The sequence below is a fragment of the Chiloscyllium plagiosum genome, chromosome 11, assembly GCF_004010195.1.
Source record: "Chiloscyllium plagiosum isolate BGI_BamShark_2017 chromosome 11, ASM401019v2, whole genome shotgun sequence".
In the NCBI taxonomy this organism is placed as follows: domain Eukaryota; kingdom Metazoa; phylum Chordata; class Chondrichthyes; order Orectolobiformes; family Hemiscylliidae; genus Chiloscyllium; species Chiloscyllium plagiosum.
Genome location: NC_057720.1, coordinates 45,879,525 through 45,901,221, shown reverse-complemented (window position 1 = coordinate 45,901,221; position 21,697 = coordinate 45,879,525). Strand labels below are relative to the sequence as shown.

At 43.1% G+C, this 21,697-nt stretch overlaps 1 protein-coding gene across 1 annotated transcript in view; it reads right to left on the bottom strand.

Moving 5' to 3' along the window:
• Nucleotides 1-20,288, bottom strand: part of LOC122554359 (metalloprotease TIKI2-like) — a 420,493-nt gene extending 400,205 nt beyond the window's left edge. Inside the window, exons 1-2 of the mRNA XM_043699245.1 lie at nt 19,739-20,288; nt 18,753-19,313 (exon numbers count right to left, since the gene is read on the bottom strand). Coding sequence (XP_043555180.1) covers nt 18,753-19,313; nt 19,739-19,861 — 684 coding nt within the window. The 5' untranslated portion in view covers nt 19,862-20,288. The remainder of the gene's footprint in view (nt 1-18,752; nt 19,314-19,738) is intronic.
• Between the last annotated feature and the right edge of the window lie 1,409 nt (nt 20,289-21,697).

Here is a 21,697-nt window from a genome sequence, read left to right as displayed (position 1 = left end):
GGATGGCGTTTTTACAGGGGGCAGGGTGGGAGGAGGTGTAATCTAGGTAGCTGTGGGAGTCGGTCGGTTTATAGTGAATATCCGTGTTGAGTCGGTCGCCCGAGATAGAAATGGAGAGTTCTAGGAAGGGGAGGGAGGAGTCTGAGACAGTCCAGGTAAATTTGAGGTCGGGGTGGAAGGTGTTAGTAAAGTTCAACCTGCTCGTGGGAACACGAGGTAGCGCCGATACAGTCATCAATGTAGCGGAGGAAAAGGTGGGGGGTGGTGCCAGTGTAGCTGTGGAAGATGGACTGTTCCACATATCCGACATATCTAGTTCATATGTACTGAAACTAGTGCTGCAATGTAATGTCATGGTTAGATTTGCCCACACAAAAAGACCCACATTCTCCTCTGTATTTTACATAATATTTGTGTCATCATGAAAATAAATTGTATGTAATCTGTAAATACCAAATTAGGTAAAGTAGGACCTATCCACTACTTGACATTACAAGGTATTAATGTCAGGTCGTGGATCACATCACACATTAAGGATGTTAAGCATGCATAAAATATAGCACCCAAAGTAGTCTGCAAACAACAGTATAAATCAAAACCATAGATCATGAGGGGGAGTTCAAGGCTGAAATCTAATCTGGAGGGTCAGATGATGGTTATAAACTTTGCACTGTCTTGCAAAGCTATTCATTAAGTTACAAATCATATTCCCAAAATTATCCATCATTTGCCATATACATCAACTAAAGTTCAGTTAAAAAAAAACTTAAGAACAAAAATGTTCAGAAATCAATAACAAGTATGTAGGATGTTTGTAAAATAACACTCTCAGCCAGTATCCCTCATAATTCATTTAGTACTTGAAGTTACACTTTCTTTCCTATGTGGTTTCAGTTAGTCACAGATATTAGCATGTACTAAAAATGTTAAAGGTTTACTCTTGACTACATTACCATTTCTTTTAAATACACCATGTATTTGTCTCACACATATTTAAGTCAAACTTTTTCTGAAATACTTTTTGAATTAGTTGGAAGTGAAATGTCTATACATTTTTTGCCAATAGCCCTCAGGTGTTCATGGCAATAGCTCTATCAGACTGGAACATTTTGTAGCCAAACCGCTGGAGCTAATAAAAAAAATCAAAGAACCCTCAAACTTCACTCAGGAAGCTGGCAAGAATCAGTCTTCCTGTCAGGCTGTTAAAGCCACAAACTAACCCATGAGCCCAAACAGTCACACCCACTCACAAAATTGCGTACAATTTGCTAATGATTCCTCTTTCTAAATTAACTTGGAGCTTTACTTCAAATTTATTTGAATGATTCCACAGGGGACCACTGGTTGGAGTTAATGCGAATCTCCAGAATAAAACCACATCAGACTCCAAATGCAGCCTGACACAGCAGGTTAGTGAGTTTTCTAATTGTCAGAGTGAAAAACATTCACACGTGGCTTTAATTTGTTAAGTGTTTATAGCTATCACTCACTGAGTACTGGAATATCAACCTGCAAACAAAATAACAAAAACAAATGAGAGCCAGCAAGATAGAAAATGCAAGGTTATATTTCAAAACAAAAAGAATACCAATCATTCGGACCAATTCTGAAGAAAAATTTACATTCTCGATCAGTCACAGCTTTTTGAATTTCCTTCTTCATTACCAATCAGCTGCAAGTATTCTTAATAGAACACTTAATAAAACAGTAAAAGATGAATCACTTTTAAAATTTTAAAAACCATACCTTAGTGACGCTTCAATCCCTCTCTTTCTAGAAATAGGTATGATTGGCAGTAGAATATAATCAGAATTCCACTTTCTACAGTCTCACTTTTCATCATCAAAGACAATCGTGATTTCTTTTTACCAGAGAAAATTAACAACTGTCTATCATTGGCACTAAATATGGTAATTCAAAAGAAACCATATGGTCTTGACTTTTATGTACTGTGAATAACACTAAGGCCAAAATTGACTTTGGTGAAATGGGAAGTTTTAATATTAATGGTATCCCTACCTAAGATCCCACAAAGATTTGCATCTCCAGTGCACTGAAAAATGTTTGCCAAAAAGCAATGCAACAGGATCTACCAAAGACCATGGTGCACAAGGGTTTGAAGTTTTTTTAATTCCATCTGGACAAAGAATTTGGGACACTTTTCAATGTTAAAGACAGTACATAAATGTAATATCTTGCTGCTGCTATGTTGGAATACAAATGCAACAAAGCATATCTCAATAATAAAAAGATATTCGAGTGTGACTGAAAAAGACATTCTGTTGGAACTTTTCATCTTGTACTCATCTGGATAATTCACAAGAATAAAAACATGAGGGCGAAACTAACATTAAAACAGTATGAGAGCAGAATGCTGACTAGTTACCAAGTGGATGCTGCATAGCAGAGGTATTGTCATGGAGAATGTAGCAGTTAAGGATGACTGACAGTTAGCTACATGTCTTTGTTTAAATGTTATGTCAAAAACATATGCCTCTACCCATCTGAGTGCACTTGCCAATGAGTCAGCATTCTCCATTCATACTTTACAGATGACAGTTTTCCTCTTAAATTGGTCTTTCTTGCAAATGGTGCTGATGGGTGAGTGACAAAAAGCTTTGATAGAATGTTTCTTTCTAATATCAATACTGAACACACTACTGGCAGGCCCGTACTACAAATCACTATTAGAGCAATACAAATTAAGAACAAATTCAATGGATAAAAAAGTGGTGATTATTGTTTGTGAGGTTTGTCTATTGACCCAGTGAATAAATACGCTTTTTCATGCGGCAGAATTGTCCCTATACAGAGAGAAAATTAATTAGCTTTCTCTGCATTAAAGGGGAAAAAAACTTTGCCTGTGTTGTTAATTCAGATTATTGGTTGAAGAAGGATTGGACATACCAATGATTGTTTTTGTGCAAGCAACTTTGACCAAAATGACTCAGCAAGGCCATATGTGAAGAATAAGCACAGAATACATTCTAGGAGCTATTAATACTTGTGAAGTCATATTATTTTCAATGTTTACTCACTTAACAGTAATACCCTAAAGCACTGCACTTCTGTATAATTAATGAAGTGTGCTTGAAGTCTGGTTGCAAGTTGCTCATCTTTTCTGTTTTAATAAAATGCCAGAAGTCAAACAACACCAAGTTATAGTCCAACAGGTCTATTTGAAATCACAAGCTTCCAAAGCGCTGTTCTTTTATTGGGTGAAGTCCCTTCATCAGCTTGACTTCACCTGATGAAAGAGCAGTGCTCCAAAAGCTTGTGATTTCAAATAAACCTGTTGGATTGTAACCTGGTGTTGTGTGATTTCTGACTTTGTCCACCCCAGTCCAACACCGGCACCTCCACCTCATTAATAAAAAGCAATTATGACCCACATTTACATTTTGTAATGGAAATTATGTTAAGAAATGTCAACTCGTGAAATAACATCAGTAGCCTAACAAAAAAGAAATGCACGATTTCAAGTTTTTTTCTTTTTTTTTGAAATCAGCTTTTATTAGGAAACAATAAAGCTCCCTCCCTGTAAATAACCGTACGTAAAATAGAGCTTTTGTTATTAATATGCCAGTGAACATTCAGATAATACACTCGCATCCATCATGCAGCCCAGTTGTATTTCCAAATAACTGCAATGTCAACAAATGGTATGGCTCTTATGATGAAACTTGTTAGCAATAGTGCATGGATCATTCCTTCCTTGTCAGAGGTCTTGAAGTTTGTCATAGTAGAAATGATCCTCTAAAATATACAGCTGTTCCTTCCTCATTTCATTTGAACTAATTGTGATATATCTCTGAAGCCCAACTCCTAATTTAGTCGATGAAATGATTGTCATAATCAGTATTATATACCTCCCTTAATACTGGTTGAGGAATGTGTTAGCTGATAGGAGGGCCATCCACTTTCCTTCAGATCACCAAAGGAGGCCATGGTGGCAGACATTGCCAGACTGGATGGAGGCATCCACTCCAATCAGTGCAGTGTCCCCAGTGTGGAAAACCATCCTGTATTGCTGAAAGGAAGTCAATGACCTTCTGCTCTCCTCAAGCGTAAGTGCTACCATCTTTTCTCCACTACCGCCCTCTCACCATAACTCTGCTACCACACACACTTTCTACAAAGGCTAATGGTTTGACACTATCACTACTAAATGTACCATTTTCCCTCAATGGCTCTCATCTCATCCTCCTAAACTGCTAAGCTTTCCTGCTCTCTGTGCTACCTACTCACTCAGAAGAAACTCCTTCCAATATCACTACTAACTGCTCTTCCAGCCACTTTCTTCTCACTCATTTCCTCCTTTAGGCAGGGTGGAGGTGACTTAGAAAAAGTCTCTCATGCTATACCAAATCCCACAATTATATTTGGAGTTGTTCTCTTTCACAGTCACTAACCCCCCTAAATCTTATTATAATAGTTGCAATTCCCCCACTTGTGTTTCCCATTTTTCCCAACACATCACACCTCAATAACCCTTTGACATTTACTGTCCAAACTCATCAGGCTGACTGTAGACAATCCACTGGAATAAAATTGGAGGATGCCCTTGACTGAGTGTAGTGGTAGCCCTTCACTGACGATAGTATCCCTTATCACAATGAAGGGCTACTCTGTAACCAACTTTCAGACATGGCTATTTAACTGAAGTACATGCAATGTATTTGTCACATAAGCTACTGCCACATGCTGGAACAATGTGTATCACAGCAACAATATCTACCTTTTGACCATTTTGTGCTGGCAAGTATTCTCTGGTTTTCTGTCTGCACTAAATGGCAAAATAAAGAGATGCTGTGGGCATCCACGAAAGTACAAAGTGTGTGAGCACTTAGAAAGCAAGTGAAGAGTCCTCAGATGCATCCTCTGCAGATACATGATAGCTGTGTAAATCCCTGCATACAGAGCAACCTGATAGCAGAGTTTTAGTGTAAGGTGTCAGTGATCTCCAAAGTGTAGTGGTAAAGACCTGACGTGTGTTCTGAGGTGGTCAGGGATCTGTCATAATGTTGGGGCTTTGCCAATGCTCACTTCTGTAGCCATTGAGCATGCCAAAAGCAGTTGGGGAATAATGACCATCATGGAAGTTCAGAGAAGACACTGGCAAACCACAGACTCCGGATAACCACTCTGATTGGCACCATCTAGTTTCTCACTAGTACCTGGGGAAATCAGAAATTGTGTAGAAATGTTGTTAGATAATGAGATGCTAATCAATGCAAATAGGGTCCACGCTGCATACTAGTTAAATTCTCATCCGACCATTGAAAGCTTAAAGGAAAAATTTGATTTTTTTTCTCAACATTGAAAATCTCATTTTTCCATTCTCACAACTTTTTCATCACTGCCCATACCACTTAAGGAAAATTTCAATGATATGAAATGGTACTGCGCTACATCACTGCAGGGACTCCTTTGTAACCTGGGTTCCCTCAGGGGAGAAATTAATCTTTACTTTTCTGCTACTTTTCCATTAAACGCTAAGCTCCGCATTGGGGCAATGCGCTGATGATGCACTCAGATCAAATCTTATGAATAATACGCAGTCAGGGCATTAATATGCTCCCAAGGGTTAAGTGTAAGTGTCTTTCAACTTTGACTATCATGTTTGATACTGCAAAATATTCCTAACATAGGTGAAATTAGAATGGTCCCCTTCCAAAAGACTGCAGCACCCAAAATTTATGGTCAGTTGTGGTCCTGTGTTTTCATTCGCCCATTCTTCTTCTTCTTCATGCTGAACTAATCCCCACTTCCTATGCCAAGGATTTTGTGGCTGCTCTTAATTACGTTATTAAAACTTGGTATACCACAAATTTCATACTAAATTTGTGCCCTCAGCATCGGAGATTTGATACAAAAAAAGTAGCGCACAGCAAGCCACACAGTGATTCAACTGTCTCCACCCAAACCAGGAGCTGGAGGACAGCCCAGTGTAACAGCAGCACTTAACACAACACCACAGAATACTCCATGACATCACAACAAACACTGCAATTATCGGTGAAGAAATGCTCAAAGTCCTCTTGGAGAAACTGATCCTCTTGGGAGCTGGTATTGTGTGTGCACAGCCAGAGTGGTCACACATCATACCTTCACTCGCTCCATATAATCAGACAGTGTGTCTGATTTACATTGTTAAAGTATCTGTAATTTAGCTTTGTAGTCTAACAATCTGGAAATCAGTAACTTGGATGATGCAGCTTGCCGTGAGACGGGATTTTGTTGAGATCAGACTTCAGTGCATCTGGATTTGACATCACGGTATTAAGCAGTGACAAATTGCTGCTGCGCATTTCAATCAGTGTTGAATTATATGATGGTGAACCACAATAAATACTGGAAAAACTTAATAGTTTAGGTAGCATCTGTGAAAAAGAAACTGGACTTTTCATGGACACAACCTTTTAAATCAATACTGGGAAAAGTTAGAAATGTAACAGATGTTAGCACAGTGACAATGAGAATAATGGCTAAACAGCAGAAGTGATACAATGGAAGACACAAGAAATTAAATGACAAAACTGGTGCATGAGGACACCCAGGTCTCAATTCATCTCCCTGTTTCAAAATCTTTCACCATTCAGATAACAATCTGCCTTCATGCTTTACTACCAAAGCACAGTAGCCGGTACTGCAAAGCCAAAAAGGGTGGTAATATGACAAGGAAACAAAAGATATGCCAAGAGGAGGTGTAAATGGCAGAATGTTGAACAGCTGCCATCTAAAATTATTTACTATTCTGGATCAGTTTCTTGAATGGATGTGAAACTAAACCAAGTTGCCTAGTTCTCAAAACCCATGCTGACAATCACTGAATGGCTTTCTGGCACAGCTGCAATTTAGATTAGATTTTAATCTAACATTTAAAACTGTTACTTAATTCTGTTCTCTCTTCCTTTCCTAAAGATAGTTGCTTAATTCCAGTTCCACAGGCACTGGATTTTATAACTAATGCTAGACCTTCAGCTGAGAGCCAAGGCTAAAGTCTACAGGATACTTGACTGCAGGACAGCAATATCAGAAACATTGAACACAGAAGCATGAGGAGGCAATTCAGCCCTTCCAGCCTGTTCCATCATTCAACTCAGTACTGTTTCTGTTTTCTCCCCACAACTCCTTCTTGAAAACATTCAGTATTTTGGCCTCAACTACCTTCTGTGACAGGGAATTCTACAGGCTCACCACTCTCTAGGTGAAGAAACTTCTCATCTTAGTCCTAAGTGGCCTACCCCATACCCTTAGACTGTGCCCCTAGCAATGAACTCCCTGGTCATGAACGTTCTTCCTGCATTTATCTTACCTAGTCCTGTTAGAATTTTATAAGTTTCTCTGAGATCTCCCCTCATTCTTCTAAATTCCAGTGACGATAATCCTGACCAATTCAATCTCTCCAACCTCTCCTTATACGTCAGTCATGCTACCCCAGGAATCAATCAAATAAATCTTTGTTGTCCTTTCTCAAAAGACAGAACATCCTTCCTCAAATAAGGAGACTAAAGCCACACACAATACTGCAGGTGTGGTCTCACTGAAGCTCTGTATACAGAGGAACCTCGATTATCCGAAGGACACATGTGGGGAGTATTTCATTCAGTTAATCAAAATTCGGATAATCGAATGCCAGATAACATAGTTAGCCAAGCATCGGGACCTTGTGATCTTGCTGGATAATCCGAAATTCAGATAACTGAATGCCAGATAATTGAGGTTCCTCCGTAATTGCAGCAAGATAACCTTGCTCCTATACTTGAATCCTCTCACTATGAAGGCCAGCAAAGCATTTGCTTTCTTCATCACCTGCTGCACCTCCATGCTTACTTTCAGTTACTGGTGCACGAAGACACTCAAGTCTCAATTCATCTCCCCTTTCCAAATCTATGCTGTTCAAATAATAATCTGCCTTCATGTTTTGCTACCAAAGCAGATAACCTCACATTTATTGAAATTATACTTCCTCTACCATTTATTTGCCAGACTCACTCAACCTATCCAAAACACAATGAAGCATCTCTGCATCATCCTCACAGCTCACCCTCTCATCCAGCTTTGTGTCATCCTCAATCATTTAGTTTTCTCTTCTAAATCATTAACATATATTGTGAATAGCTAGGGTCCAAACAGTGATCCTTGTAGTACTCCAGTCGCTGCTTGCCACTCTGAAAAAAGACTTATTTATTCTTATTTTTGCTTCCTACCTGCCAACTAGTTCTCTATCCAAACCAGTGCACTACCCCCCAATCCCATGTACTTTTATTTTGCATGTTGATCTCTTGTATGGGATCTTATCAAAAGCCTCTGAAAGTCCATGTAAACCACATCCACCAGCTCTCCCTTATCAACTCAATAGTTACATCCTCAAAACATTCCAGTAGGTTTATGAAGCATGACTTCCATTTCATAAATTCACACTGACTCAGTCTAATTCTGTCACTGTTTTACAGGTACTTTGCTTTAAATCATTTGTAATAGACTCTGGCATTTTCCCTACTATTAATGCAAGACTAATTGGTGTGTAATGCCCTTCTTTTCCGTCGACCTGCTTATTTAAATAGTGGGTTACATTAACGAGCCTCCAATCCATAGGAATAGAAGATATACATGTGCATACCTTCTAACATAAGTCACTGGGGGGGCTTAGAAACCTATCTTGAACAGTGACAAATAAAAAGACATAACTGATTTGTTTTGTGATATGCAATATCAGATATTCCTTTTGATTAACTTTGCCTACAGTCAGAGTATATAATGGGCTCCTGATGTTATTCCACCTATTTTACATCCCTACTCATGCCCAATTTTAGCCCAACTAAATTGCAGCCACTGATAGAACCTCCCATCTCTAAGTCAGCACTAACTGAAGCAGCATACTACCATTCAGGTACAGACCAACAAAACAGATGCCAGCTTAGATTAAATGACGAATCCTTCTGAAATGTGCAGGTGAATTTTATAGTGCATTTAGCAACCGAGCCCCTCAATTTCTGCATCTTCTCTTTACACCCCATGAGATTTACATGCTAAGATTACAGACGTCAATAGTAATAGAAATGCAAAGTTACACAGTGAATAACCTCCTACTGAGGTGTATTTGTCTTTTTTTCTCTTTACAGATGTTGATTGGTCTGATCAAAAAAACAAAGAACTGTGAATGCTGAAAATCTGAAACACAAACAGAAATAGCTTAAAAAATCAGGAAGGTCCGACAACATGTGTGGAGTGGAAGTAGAGTCAACTTTTCAGGTCCAGCGACCCTTGATCAGAACTCCAGTGTTCTGAAGGATCACTGGACCTGAAATGTTGACTCTGCTTCCACGCCACAAGTGCTAAAGTCCTGCTAATTTTCTCCAGCTATTCATGTGCTTGTGTTGGCTGATCTAATGTCCATTACGACCTTTGTTCCTTTCAGAAGTGTTTTCTTGTAAGTTAAAAGAGAATATGATGTTTCAAATAAAAATAAGATGTTACCACATTAAAAGTTTGTTTTTGCACTATTATTTGGCATTTCACCAGAGTAGAGAGACTGCATGAATACCAAAAATATTGGCAGACAGAAAACAAACAATAGGGTCAAACAAGTCTTTTTTCCAAGTGGCAGGCAGGGACTAATGGTGTACTGCTTGGATCCCAGCTATTCACAATATATATTATTGATTTATATCAGGAACCTATGTCATATCTCCAAATGTGCAGGTGACCCAAAGTTGGGTGGGAGAGTGAACAGTGAGGAGGATGCAGAGATGTTCAGTGTATTTGGACAAATACATGGCAGATGAAGTATATGTGGACAAATCTGCGTTTATCCACTATGTTAGCAAAAACAGAAAGGCAGATTATCTGAATGGTAATAATTTAGAGAAGGGCTGGCACAAAGAGACCTGGGTGTTCTCATGTGCCAGTCACTAAATGTCTTGCTGCTTCTGGGCATTGCACACATCTGGAGTTTTATCTGCTATTTTGGTCCCCTTACCTGAGGAAGGTTGTTCTAGCATTGTAGGGAGTGTGACAAAGGTTTACCAGACTGATTTCTGGGTTGGCAGGACTAACGTACAGGGAGAGACTGGATCAGTTGGAACTATATTCTGTAGAATTTAGAAGAGTGGGGATGATAAAATAGAGATCTATAAACCTCTAACAGGATTAGCCAGGGTAGATGCAGGAAGGATATTCTCAATGACCAGAGAATATAGAACAAGGGGTCACAGTCTAAGGATAAGGGGGAGGATTTTTAGAACAGCAATGCAGAGGAATTTCTCCACCCAAAAGAACAGTGAGCCTGTGGAATTTTCTGCCACAGGACTCTGCTGAGGCCAAAACCTGGAAGACTTTCAAGAAAGATGCAGATATAGTTCTTAGGACTAAAGGACTTAAAGATTACGGACAGAAAGCAGGAACAGGATATTGAGTTGGATAACCATCCATGATTGTATTGAATGGCAGAGCAGGCTCAAAAGGCCAACTGGCTTACTCTGCTCCTCTGTTCTATGTTTCTATATAAAATATAATACTACCTACAATCAAGTACTGTCAACAAATATAGCAGTTCGGAGCTGCTGATCTTTTCCAACTTGCTTCCAAAATAGCCCGAGGTGATAATGCTCCAACCTCCAAAGAATGCTTTTCTTCACCAGTTACAATCCATATAAATTGCAACACAAAGTTTCAGCTCAAATTTTACAAATCAGCGCCTGATCAAAAGTAATCAGCAGTAACCACAGTTCTATCAGCAGGCAGGGATATCATCAATATAAAAATTGTTACAGACTTAGTAACACACTGACCACTGACACCAAAGAAAGGTTAACTGCAGTGACATAGAGGGCTGCAAATCAAGGTCAGGATGTAACCCACAAACCCCATTCCATCCTCCATAGCCAAGGAAACATAACACAGTGTGAACAGTAAAATCACCAGGAACTTACTGAGTGAGATTTAAATTAACATTGATCAAAAGCATGCAATGTTTTGAAAACTATACTGAAAATTTGAAGTTGTAAAACATGACTGTAAAAGTTATACATGGTAAACATGAGGCAGTTATAAGCTTAATGCATCTTTGAATACTTTTGAGACTGTACGAGTATCGTTAGAACTATGGGATGCCCTGAGGTGTAACAAGACACTATCTTTTTTCCCTCTAACGAATGATGAGTGGCTATTTGACATGGGGAGATGAACATGTGGCTGAACATACAATCACACATTCCAGCAGCATCACTAGATATCAATCAACAGGGGAATCCTTTTTCATAGAATAATTCATCCACCTGGGAATGGGGCAAGGGGCTAGGAAGATCAATTAGCTCAGTTGGCTAGACAGTCAGTGTGGATCAGGTTGGTCCCAACAGCATGGACATTAAGTTCTGTTTGACTGAGGTTGGTTTAGGACTTGTCTCCTTGCACTGTGGTGGAGGTTGCAGTATTGTGGGTTGGACTTGCTTCTGGACACAGAACAGAAGACAAAGGAGCCATCAGTTACTACTGCGTTTGTAGCCATGGCTGCAACCAGCTAACTGCAAAGATCCAGCATTTCTAACAGTTATTATTTTCCCAATCTCGCTCATCATACCTGTAAATTGCGGGTTTCGAAGCAACGGATCACAGTTAATAAATACTTAATAAAATCTTGAACAGTGTGGAATGCTAAAGACCAGGTACCATACTTGGAACCTACTTGAACACTGTGGCTCAAGGAGCATGAATTATACAATACACACATCTGTGAAGTGCAAGGGAAAATTTTCTATGACAACTGCTAAATAAATATCAACTGTTATTGGTAACAAATGTTTTAAGAAGTACTGTTTTGTACCATCCTATATATCCATGACACTGTTTCTCCTAGAACACTGATGAACTTCTGCTTCACAGATGTAAATGACAATTAAACACATTAACTAAAGTTTCTATCCCCGAATAAAAGTTTATATCCTTATACATGGTTCATTGATGTCTTTTGATATGACACATCTATGTATAACTCAATAGCAAGAAATGCCAAGAGTGTCCCTATTGCTTCCCTCTTATGTAAATGAATAACCTCCTCCGACTACCTGCAAGACCTTTAGATTTACATGTTGCTGTTAGCACCTCATTCTAACAATGTGGTTCTTTCATCCTCCTCCTGTTGCTAGCACAGTCAGGTCATTCCATAGCCTTACCAGCTGGGGCTTCCTGCCTTTGCAGGGGGTGGTGTAAGAAAGCAAAACAGACAGCCGGGTTGGCACTATCAGTTGAGAACAGTACAAAGAGCAATAGGTGAAATCTGGGAAGATCCCTTGCAAGAAAAACAGTGGATTTAAAAACCAAAACTAATTCTTTTTTATAAAAGACACTTGCAATTACACAAAGTGAGTTTAAAAATAATCTACCAGATTTACAAGCTAAAAGATAACATTAAACACTTGTGTTATTGTTATTGAAAGTCCTGACCATTGGGTCAATTTTGTTTCTGTGTATGACATGGAAAGTTTGAACAGCAGCTACTCATTCTTGTATGCTGTCCATTATCCAAACCGTTGTCTGTCCAACTGTTCTTCTCTCTTTGGATTCTATCTCCATATAATGTTTACTCCTTACCCCATCCCTCCACCCCATCTTCTATATAAAAAACAACTTTCTTTACCATTAGTCACTAGAGCTGAAACATTAACTTTGATTTCTCTCCACTGAGGCTGCCAGACTTGTTCCACCAATTTCTGGTTTAGTTTCTGATTTTTAGCATACGCAGTTCTTTTGGTTTTTCAATTATTAGTTCCATCAGATTCAAATCACAGAAAGACTTTCTGTATACAAAAATGTTCAAATGAACAGGTAATTTTTTAAATAAATGGCTGACTTAAGTCCATTTAATTTGATTAAAAACTGTGAGAAATCATGATCTAGGTAACACCAACCTTAATTAGAAAGTTACAAACAAACTGATTTAACGGTTGCTCAGTGGTTAGCACTGCTGCCTCATAGCGGCAGGGACCTCTGTTTGATTTCATCCTGAGGTGACTGTCTGTGTGGGGTTTGCACATTCTCCCCGTGTCTGCGTGGGTTTCCTCCAGGGTGCTCAGGTTTCCTCCCACAGTCCAAAGATGTGCAGGTCAGGTGAATTGGCCATGCTAAATTACCCTTAGTGTTCATGGATGTGTAGGTTTGGGAAATGCAGGGTTACAGGAATGGAGCAGGGGGAATGGGCATGGGTGGGATAATCTTCAGAGGTTTCGGTGTGGACTTATTAGGCCGAATGGCCTGTTTCCACACTGTGGGGATTGTATAAAAAAGCATTAAGAGAAGTTCAATTTCATTAGAATTTATCAGCAATAGACTGAAATTTAGTCCATTAACCAATAGGAGCATGAACCATCAATCCAGAGGAAAACCATGAAGATGATATTTCTTGGCTTACTCTCTAACTTTATTACTAATTACCTCCCTGCCTTCCCCACTCACATCTCCACACTTTCCAAACCACCGACAATCCCCTAACCACACTCCTATCCCCAACCCATCTGAACTCGTATGATACCATGCCTTCCCTTGTTTCGGTCCAACAGTAAAGCTACAAGCATTGGCATCCTACACTTCACAGAAAGGTCCACCATTCATTGTTGGATCTTGGCATTGTAGTGAAACCCAACTTTGCCATTAACCATTGTCCACAGAGAGGCACTGTGACCAGTTATTTCCAATCTTGAACTTCCGATTGCTGTCAAAAGAATTCTATCCAACAGCAACCATATCAAAAACTGCCCACTTACCTTCCCTTTGTAAGTCTGGCCACTCCCATAGGGCTCCATCACAGGCTCCTGATTGGATGCAGAAAAAGGTCAGGGTGATGGGCAGGGAGTTTGGGAGGTCAAGTTGGGAAGTGATTTCAGGAAAGGGGCTAATGTTGGGTGCAAGGGGTGTCCATCGGGGATAGGTTGGGTTGGGATGATGGAAGGGGTAAGGTCCAGAGGAGTGTATTTGGACCCTACCAGACACGTGTCAGGAAGGACAGTTTAATACTGTCAATAGCCAGGAGTTAAAGCAGGTTTTAGGTTTTTTTTCCTAATTTTTCCTGAGTATCTATTGAGCTGATGTCGCGAGAACCCTCTGAAATCGCTAACTCAGTGCTGGGGGCCTGATGGTGGATTCTAACTTCCCAGATAACTACCCTGCAGTGTGGGGCGACAGGACTTCCGCATGGTGCATCCCACAACCACAGGTAATCCTTGAGCAACAAGCAGTTTCGGCTGAACTGGACCAATCCTGTTATCATTGACCCAGTTTCTTGGGGAATACACTGTGGATTCTCTCGGCCTCTAATAAGCCAGAATCTGAGACTCGGAACTGCAGAGATAAATATTTTTTTAAAAATACTGCAGGCGCCGGGAAGTTGAAATAGAAACAGAAAACGAACAGAAAATGCCGGGCATACCCCACAGGTCTGGCAGTGCCTGCGGGAATAGTAATAAATTGACAAGTTTCAGAACTGAAATCTTTCCTCGGGACCAGGAAACTGATTCACTGGCCACAGATACTGTCAGAAATAAGGAGCATTTCCAGCACCTTCTGTTCTTTTCCCAGAGAAACTAAACTTCTGTTTTAAAGCTTTTAGACTTAATTCAGCAAAACAGAGCCTCAGAAGTAAAACAAGTGCTTTGTGACTATGGGAGTTTCAGGAATAGATTTTTTTTCTCTGAACGGCGCCTCTAATAGTGTTCACAGACCTTTGCAAAGTAATGAGGAGGTGTTAATAAGAAGTGTTGACCTGAAATCCTTCCTTTCACAGTTTAGAGCATTAACGTTCTCGCCGGTATTCAGAACAATCATTTTATCAAACGTTAAAATGAATTCTCCCCAACATCTAATCCGCCTACTATGATGCCGCGAAATTCACGGCGAGAGTTTAATACCGACAGTCTTCCGTTTTATTTACCCTTTGTATATTTTCAAATGGACACTATGAGTGAGTCTTATCGATACATTCCTTCACTGTTTGATACAGGAGAACAGAAAGCAGTCAGCTCCCTTCTCAAAGAGTAGCTAAAACGGTTTAAGACAGACCGCTTAGGAATGAAAAGTCACCGTCTACTTCAAACTGAAAATGTGTTGGCGGTGAATGACCGAAAAACCACAGCCTCAACTGTTGACAGCCTGAGCTGGCGGAGGGAGAAGATGTGACACTGAGACTGGGAGTGAGGAACTACAACAGCGAGTTTCCAAGCATCAAACACCAGTCTCAAAGAAGCCCCCAGCGAGCTTAGGTTTCACAGAGGCAGCAACTCCTGAAAACTTTCTGTTTTCGCATTTTCAGAATGAATGGGTGCTGGTGAGCGTTTCACTCACACGCCGCCTGCAATGGGACAGTACAGCGTGATCACAGACAGCACAATGTGGTAAAAGAGAGCACAGTCTGATCACAGACAGCAAAATGTGGTCACAGACAGCACAGTCTGATCACAGACAGCAAAATGTGGTCACAGACAGCACAGTCTGATCACAGACAGCACAATGTGGTCACAGACAGCACAGTCTGATCACAGACAGCACAGTCTGATCAAAGACAGCACAATGTGGTCACAGACAGCACAGTCTGATCACAGACAGCACAATGTGGTCACAGACAGCACAGTCTGATCACAGACAGCGCAGTGTGATCACAGAGAGCACAGTCTGATCACAGACAGCACAGTGTGATCACAGACAGCACAATGTGGACACAGACAGCACAGTCTGATCACAGACAGCGCAGTGTGATCACAGAGAGCACAGTCTGATCACAGACAGCACAGTGTGATCACAGAGAGCACAGTCTGATCACAGACAGCACAGTGTGATCACAGACAGCACAATGTGGTCACAGAGAGCACAGTCTGATCACAGAGAGCACAATGTGGTCACAGACAGCACAGTCTGATCACAGACAGCACAATGTGGTCACAGACAGCACAGTCTGATCACAGACAGCACAGTCTGATCACAGGCAGCACAATGTGGTCACAGAGAGCACAGTCTGATCACAGAGAGCACAGTGTGATCACAGAGAGCACAGTGGTCACAGAGAGCACAATGTGGTCACAGAGAGCATAGTCTGATCACAGAGAGCATAGTCTGATCACAGACAGCACAGTGTGATCACAGAGAGCACAGTGTGGTCACAGAGAGCACAGTGTGGTCACAGATAGCACAGTCCGATCACAGAGAGCACAGTGTGATCACAGTCAGCACAGTCTGATCACAGACAGCACAGTCTGATCACAGAGAGCACAGTGTGGTCACAGAGAGCACAGTGCGGTCACAGACTGCACAGTCTGATCACAGAGAGCACAGTGTGGTCACAGAGAGCACAGTGTGGTCACAGATAGCACAGTCCAATCACAGAGAGCACAGTCTGATCACAGAGAGCACAGTGTGTTCACAGAGAGCACCGTGTGATCACAGACAGCACAGTCTGATCACAGAGAGCACAGTCTAATCACAGAGAGCACAGTCTGATCACAGAGAGCACAGTGTGATCACAGAGAGCACAGTGCGATCACAGACAGCACAGTCTGATCACAGACAGCACAGTCTGATCACAGAGAACACAGTGTGATCACAGAGAGCACAGTGTGATCACAGACAGCACAGAGATCACAGAGAGCACAGTTTGATCACAGAGAGCACAGTCCGATCACACAGAGCACAGTCTGATCACAGAGAGCACAGTCTGATGACAGAGAGCACAGTGTGATCACAGACAGCACAGTCTGATCACAGAGAGCACAGTCCAATCACAGAGAGCACAGTGTGATCACAGACAACACAGTCTGATCACAGAGAGCACAGTGTGATCACAGACAGCACAGTCTGATCACAGAGAGCACAGTTTGATCACAGAGTGCACAGTTTGATCACAGAGAGCACAGTGTGATCACAGACAGCACAGTCTGATCACAGAGGGCACAGTCCGATCACAGAGAGCACAGTGTGATCACAGACAGCACAGTCTGATCACAGAAAGTACAGTTTGATCACAGAGAGCACAGTGTGGTCACATTCAGCACAGTCTGATCACAGAGAGCACAGTCCGATCACAGAGAGCACAGTGTGATCACAGAGAGCACAGTGTGGTCACAGTCAGCACAGTCTGATCACAGAGAGCACAGTGTGATCACGGACAGCACAGTCTGATCACAGAGAGCACAGTGCGATCACAGAGAGCACAGTGTGATCACAGAGAGCACAGTTTGATCACGGACAGCACAGTGTGATCGCAGACAGCACAGTCTGATCACAGAGAGCACAGTGTGATCACAGAGAGCACTGTGTGATCACAGAGAGCACAGTCTGATCACAGACAGTACAGTTTGATCACAGAGAGCACACTGATCACAGACAGCACAGTGTGATCACTGACAGCACAGTCTGATCACAGACAGCACAGTCCGATCACAGAGAGCACAATGATCACAGATAGCACAGTCTGATCACAGAGAGCACAGTCCGATCACAGAGAGCACAGCGATCATGGACAGCACAGTCTGATCACAGACAGCACAGTCTGATCACAGAGAGCACAGTCTGATCACAGAGAGCACAGTCCGATCACAGACAGCACAGTTTGATCACAGACAGCACAGTTTGATCACAGACAGCACAGTCTGATCATGGACAGCACAGTCTGATCACAGAGAGAACAGTGTGATCACAGTCAGCACAGTGTGATCACTGTCAGCACAGTCAGATCACAGAGAGCACAGTGTGATCACAGAGAGCACAGTCTGACCATGGACAGCAAAGTGTGATCACAGAGAGCACAGTGTGATCGCAGAGAGCACAGTGTGATCACAGTCAGCACAGTCTGATCACAGACAGCACAGTGTGATCACAGACAGCACAGTCTGATCATGGAAAGCACAGTGTGATCACAGAGAGCACAGTGTGATCACAGTCAGCACAGTCTGATCATGGACAACACAGTGTGATCACAGAGAGCACAGTGTGATCACAGTCAGCACAGTCTAATCACAGAGAGCACAGTCTGATCACAGACAGCACAGTCTGATCACAGAGAGCACAGTCTGATCATGGACAGCACAGTCTGATCACAGAGAGCACAGTGTGGTCACAGAGAGCACAGTGTGATCACAGTCAGCACAGTCTGATCACAGAGAGCACAGTGTGATCACATAGAGCACAGTCTGATCATGGACAGCACAGTCTGATCACAGAGAGCACAGTGTGGTCACAGTCAGCACAGTCTGATCACAGAGAGCACAATGTGGTCACAGAGAGCTCAGTGTGATCACAGTCAGCACAGTCTGATCACAGAGAGCACAGTGTGGTCACAGAGAGCACAGTGTGGTCACAGTCAGCACAGTCTGATCACAGAGAGCACAGTCCGATCACAGAGAGCACAGTCTGATCATGGACAGCACAGTCAGATCACAGAGAGCACAGTGTGATCACAGAGAGCACAGTCTGATCATGGACAGTATCGTCTGATCATAGAGAGCACAGTGTGATCACAGTCAGCACAGTCTGATCACAGTCAGCACAGTCTGGTCACAGTCAGCACAGTCTGGTCACAGAGATGACAGTCTGCAGACAGTAAAGTATCATCACAAACTAGCCCCAACTCTCCTTTGAACTTTGCCAGGAAGTCTTCCACCTGTTGAAAGACACATGTGGCGTTTCCCCGGAGTCTGGACTGCCTCGTTTGGCAGCCGCTGTGTGTAACCTGTACAGAGACATCCTGGTGCACCCCCTGCCCCATTTACCTGGGAGAAATTGAGCCCATTGAGAGGGTGGCATTGCTCTTCGACCCGCTCCACCGCCCCGGTCCTTTTCTTCATCCTCTCCGCCTCCTGGGCGAGATAGAGATCGAGGACCGGCACCCCTCGGGATCTGATATCGGCCTCGGTCAGCGAGTTGACCATCAGCATCACCCAGACGGGTCTCTTCCTCTCCCAGTTGCCGGCGATGGCGTTGAACAGGTAATCCGCGTACAGCCCCTTGCCCCTCTGGTCCGGAGTCATCCACAGAGGCATCATCAGCTTCACATAGTCCAGGTGCCGCTTGAGTCTGCGGTACAGGTCGCCAGGCAGCACATCCTGCAGGTTCTCCCCGTGAGGCAGCATCTGACAGCTGGTCAGGGCTGAGATGGTGTACGGGTCGGTCAGGTCGAGCTCGAAGTACACGCTGTTGCTGTCCCGGAAAGCCCGCTTACAGTTATCCGCCACAAAGTCCCACACTCTGGTGTAAGGGACATGAATGGTCCCAAATAAATACGCTGGGGGCTCTCGCCGGATCGTCCAGAGGAACGAGTTCATTTCTGTTTGCTGAGGGGGAGAGAGGGAGAGGAACAGAAACACAACCGCATTCAGTATCAACTCGCGTGTGAGACAAGCAACGAAAATCAGTTCAAAAGGAAAAGATGGGAACTGTTCTTAAAAAGAAAATCAAAGTGTGACAGTAGACTGACAGCCCGCTGAAGGTACACACGGACAAAAGGAAGGATATGCTTCGGCATTTCCACAGGTAAAGTACTGGCACGGGAAGGGGAGATACCGAACAGGACAGGAGTCACTTGGTCACAATGTTCCCGACAGCCAGGGTTGGGATGGGGGAGGAATTGTGTATTTCCCAAAAACTTCAGTCCAAAAGTGCCAATGCAAGAGGGAGAGGGACAGGGGGAAGGAGACAGAGAGAGAGAGAGAGAACACAGGCTGCAACAAGTGACGGGAAGATCCACAAACTCACTCACCGACTTGGGGAGCTCACATTGTCCCGTGTCCCGGAGATTATTGCCTTTGGAGGTGACGCTCTGTCCAACCAAACTCACAAGAACCCAGAGCAGTCCGGCGTGAGGCTGCATCGTGCCTTCCATCCACAGAGTTGCTCTCTCTCCCCCTCTCTCCCTCTCTCTCTCTCTCTCGGACTGTTGCGCCTGGCTGCTGTGAGTGTGTATTTTTTTGGAAGGTTTCTGTCCAGTGCCGGGAAGTGAGGGGAAAGGCCAGCTCCTCACACTCCCAGATCCGGGATGGTACAATCACCGGAGCGAAAGTGAACTCCACAAGCCGCCATGCTGGCCACCTCCTCCCCCCGGAGCACGGCGCAGCCTCCTCCCCCCTGAAAAGGTTGCACTAACTGAGCTGAGGTGATCGGGATGGGAGAGGGAAGGTTTGCAAAAGCATCTCCTGCGGGCCCACCCCGCGATGCGATCGCCCATCACACGCTGCGCTCGGCTGCTGCCTCTTATTTGAACAGGCGGAGCAAGGCGGGTACAGCTCGGCATGTCAGCATGTCACTTCAGGGGCTAAACACTCTCTCGTGTGCTCTCTCAACTTCCAAACTGCTGGGGAACGGGGGGAGAGAGAGAGAGAGAGAGAGAAACTTTTTTTTTCTTTGCACAGGAATGTTTGCAACCGCCCGAAGGTGGCGCCCCACACGCGAACCATCAACATCCAGCATCTGCAGGAGGTGAAAAGGTTCCCCCCCTCCGCCTTCCTCACTCCCTGTCCTTGTGTTTCACTGGAAGGTTGAGGAAGACACGATTCCTAACAATGTCAGCCTTCCCTTCATAATGCAAACAGAGTATTCCCAGCCAAGTGGAAGGGAAGATTTTGTCCCCCAGATGCTGAAGCAGTTTAAATGACCAGTTGATCAAATGATCAAATAAGCAACATCAAATTAATTAATCTTCCCCACCGCCAGTTCCTTGTATCCTACATGCTTCCAAATCCTTCTTTAAAGTTAGATTCCCTACAGTGTGGAAACAGGCCCTTCGGCCCAAGAAGTCCACAACAACCCTCCGAAGAGTAACCCACCCAGACCCATTTCCCTCAGACTAATGCACCTCACACTATGGGCAATTTAGCATGGCCAATTCCCTCTAACCTACACATCTTTGGACTGTGGGAGGAAACCAGAGCACCTGAAGGCAACTCCACATAGAGACACCTGGGACAGAAATTACTGTGAGGCAACAGTGGTAGCCACTGAGCCACCATACATTCCTGTCTCTTTAACCATGGACCTAATTTACTGTCATAGAGTCACAGAGATGTACAGCATGGAAACAGACCCTTCGGTCCAACCCGTCCATGCCGACCAGATATCCCAACCCAATCTAGTCCCACTTGCCAGCACCCAGGCAATATCCCTCTAAACCCTTCCTATTCATATACCCATCCAAATGCCTCTTAAATGTTGCAATTGTACCAGCCTCCACCACATCCTCTGGCAGCTTATTCCATACACGTACCACCCTCTGCGTGAAAACGTTGCCCCTTAGGTCTCTTTGATATCTTTCCCCTCTCATCCTAATCCTATGCCCTCTAGTTCTGGACTCCCTGACTCCAGGGAAAAGATTTTGTCTATTTATCCTATCCATGCTCCTCATAATTTTGTAAACCTCTATAAGGTCACCACTCAGCCTCCGACGCTCCAGTGAAAGCAGCCTCAGCCTTTTCAGCCTCTCCCTGTAGCTCAGATCCTCCAACCTTGGCAACATCCTTGTAAATCTTTTCTGAACCATTTCAAGTTTCACAACATCTTTCCGATAGGAAGGAGACCAGAATTGCACACAATATTCAAAAGTGGCCTAACCAATGTCCTGTACAGACGCAACATGACGTCCCAACTCCTGTACTCAATACTCTGACCAATTAAAGAAAGCATACCAAACGCCTTCTTCACTATCCTATCTATCTGCGACTCCACT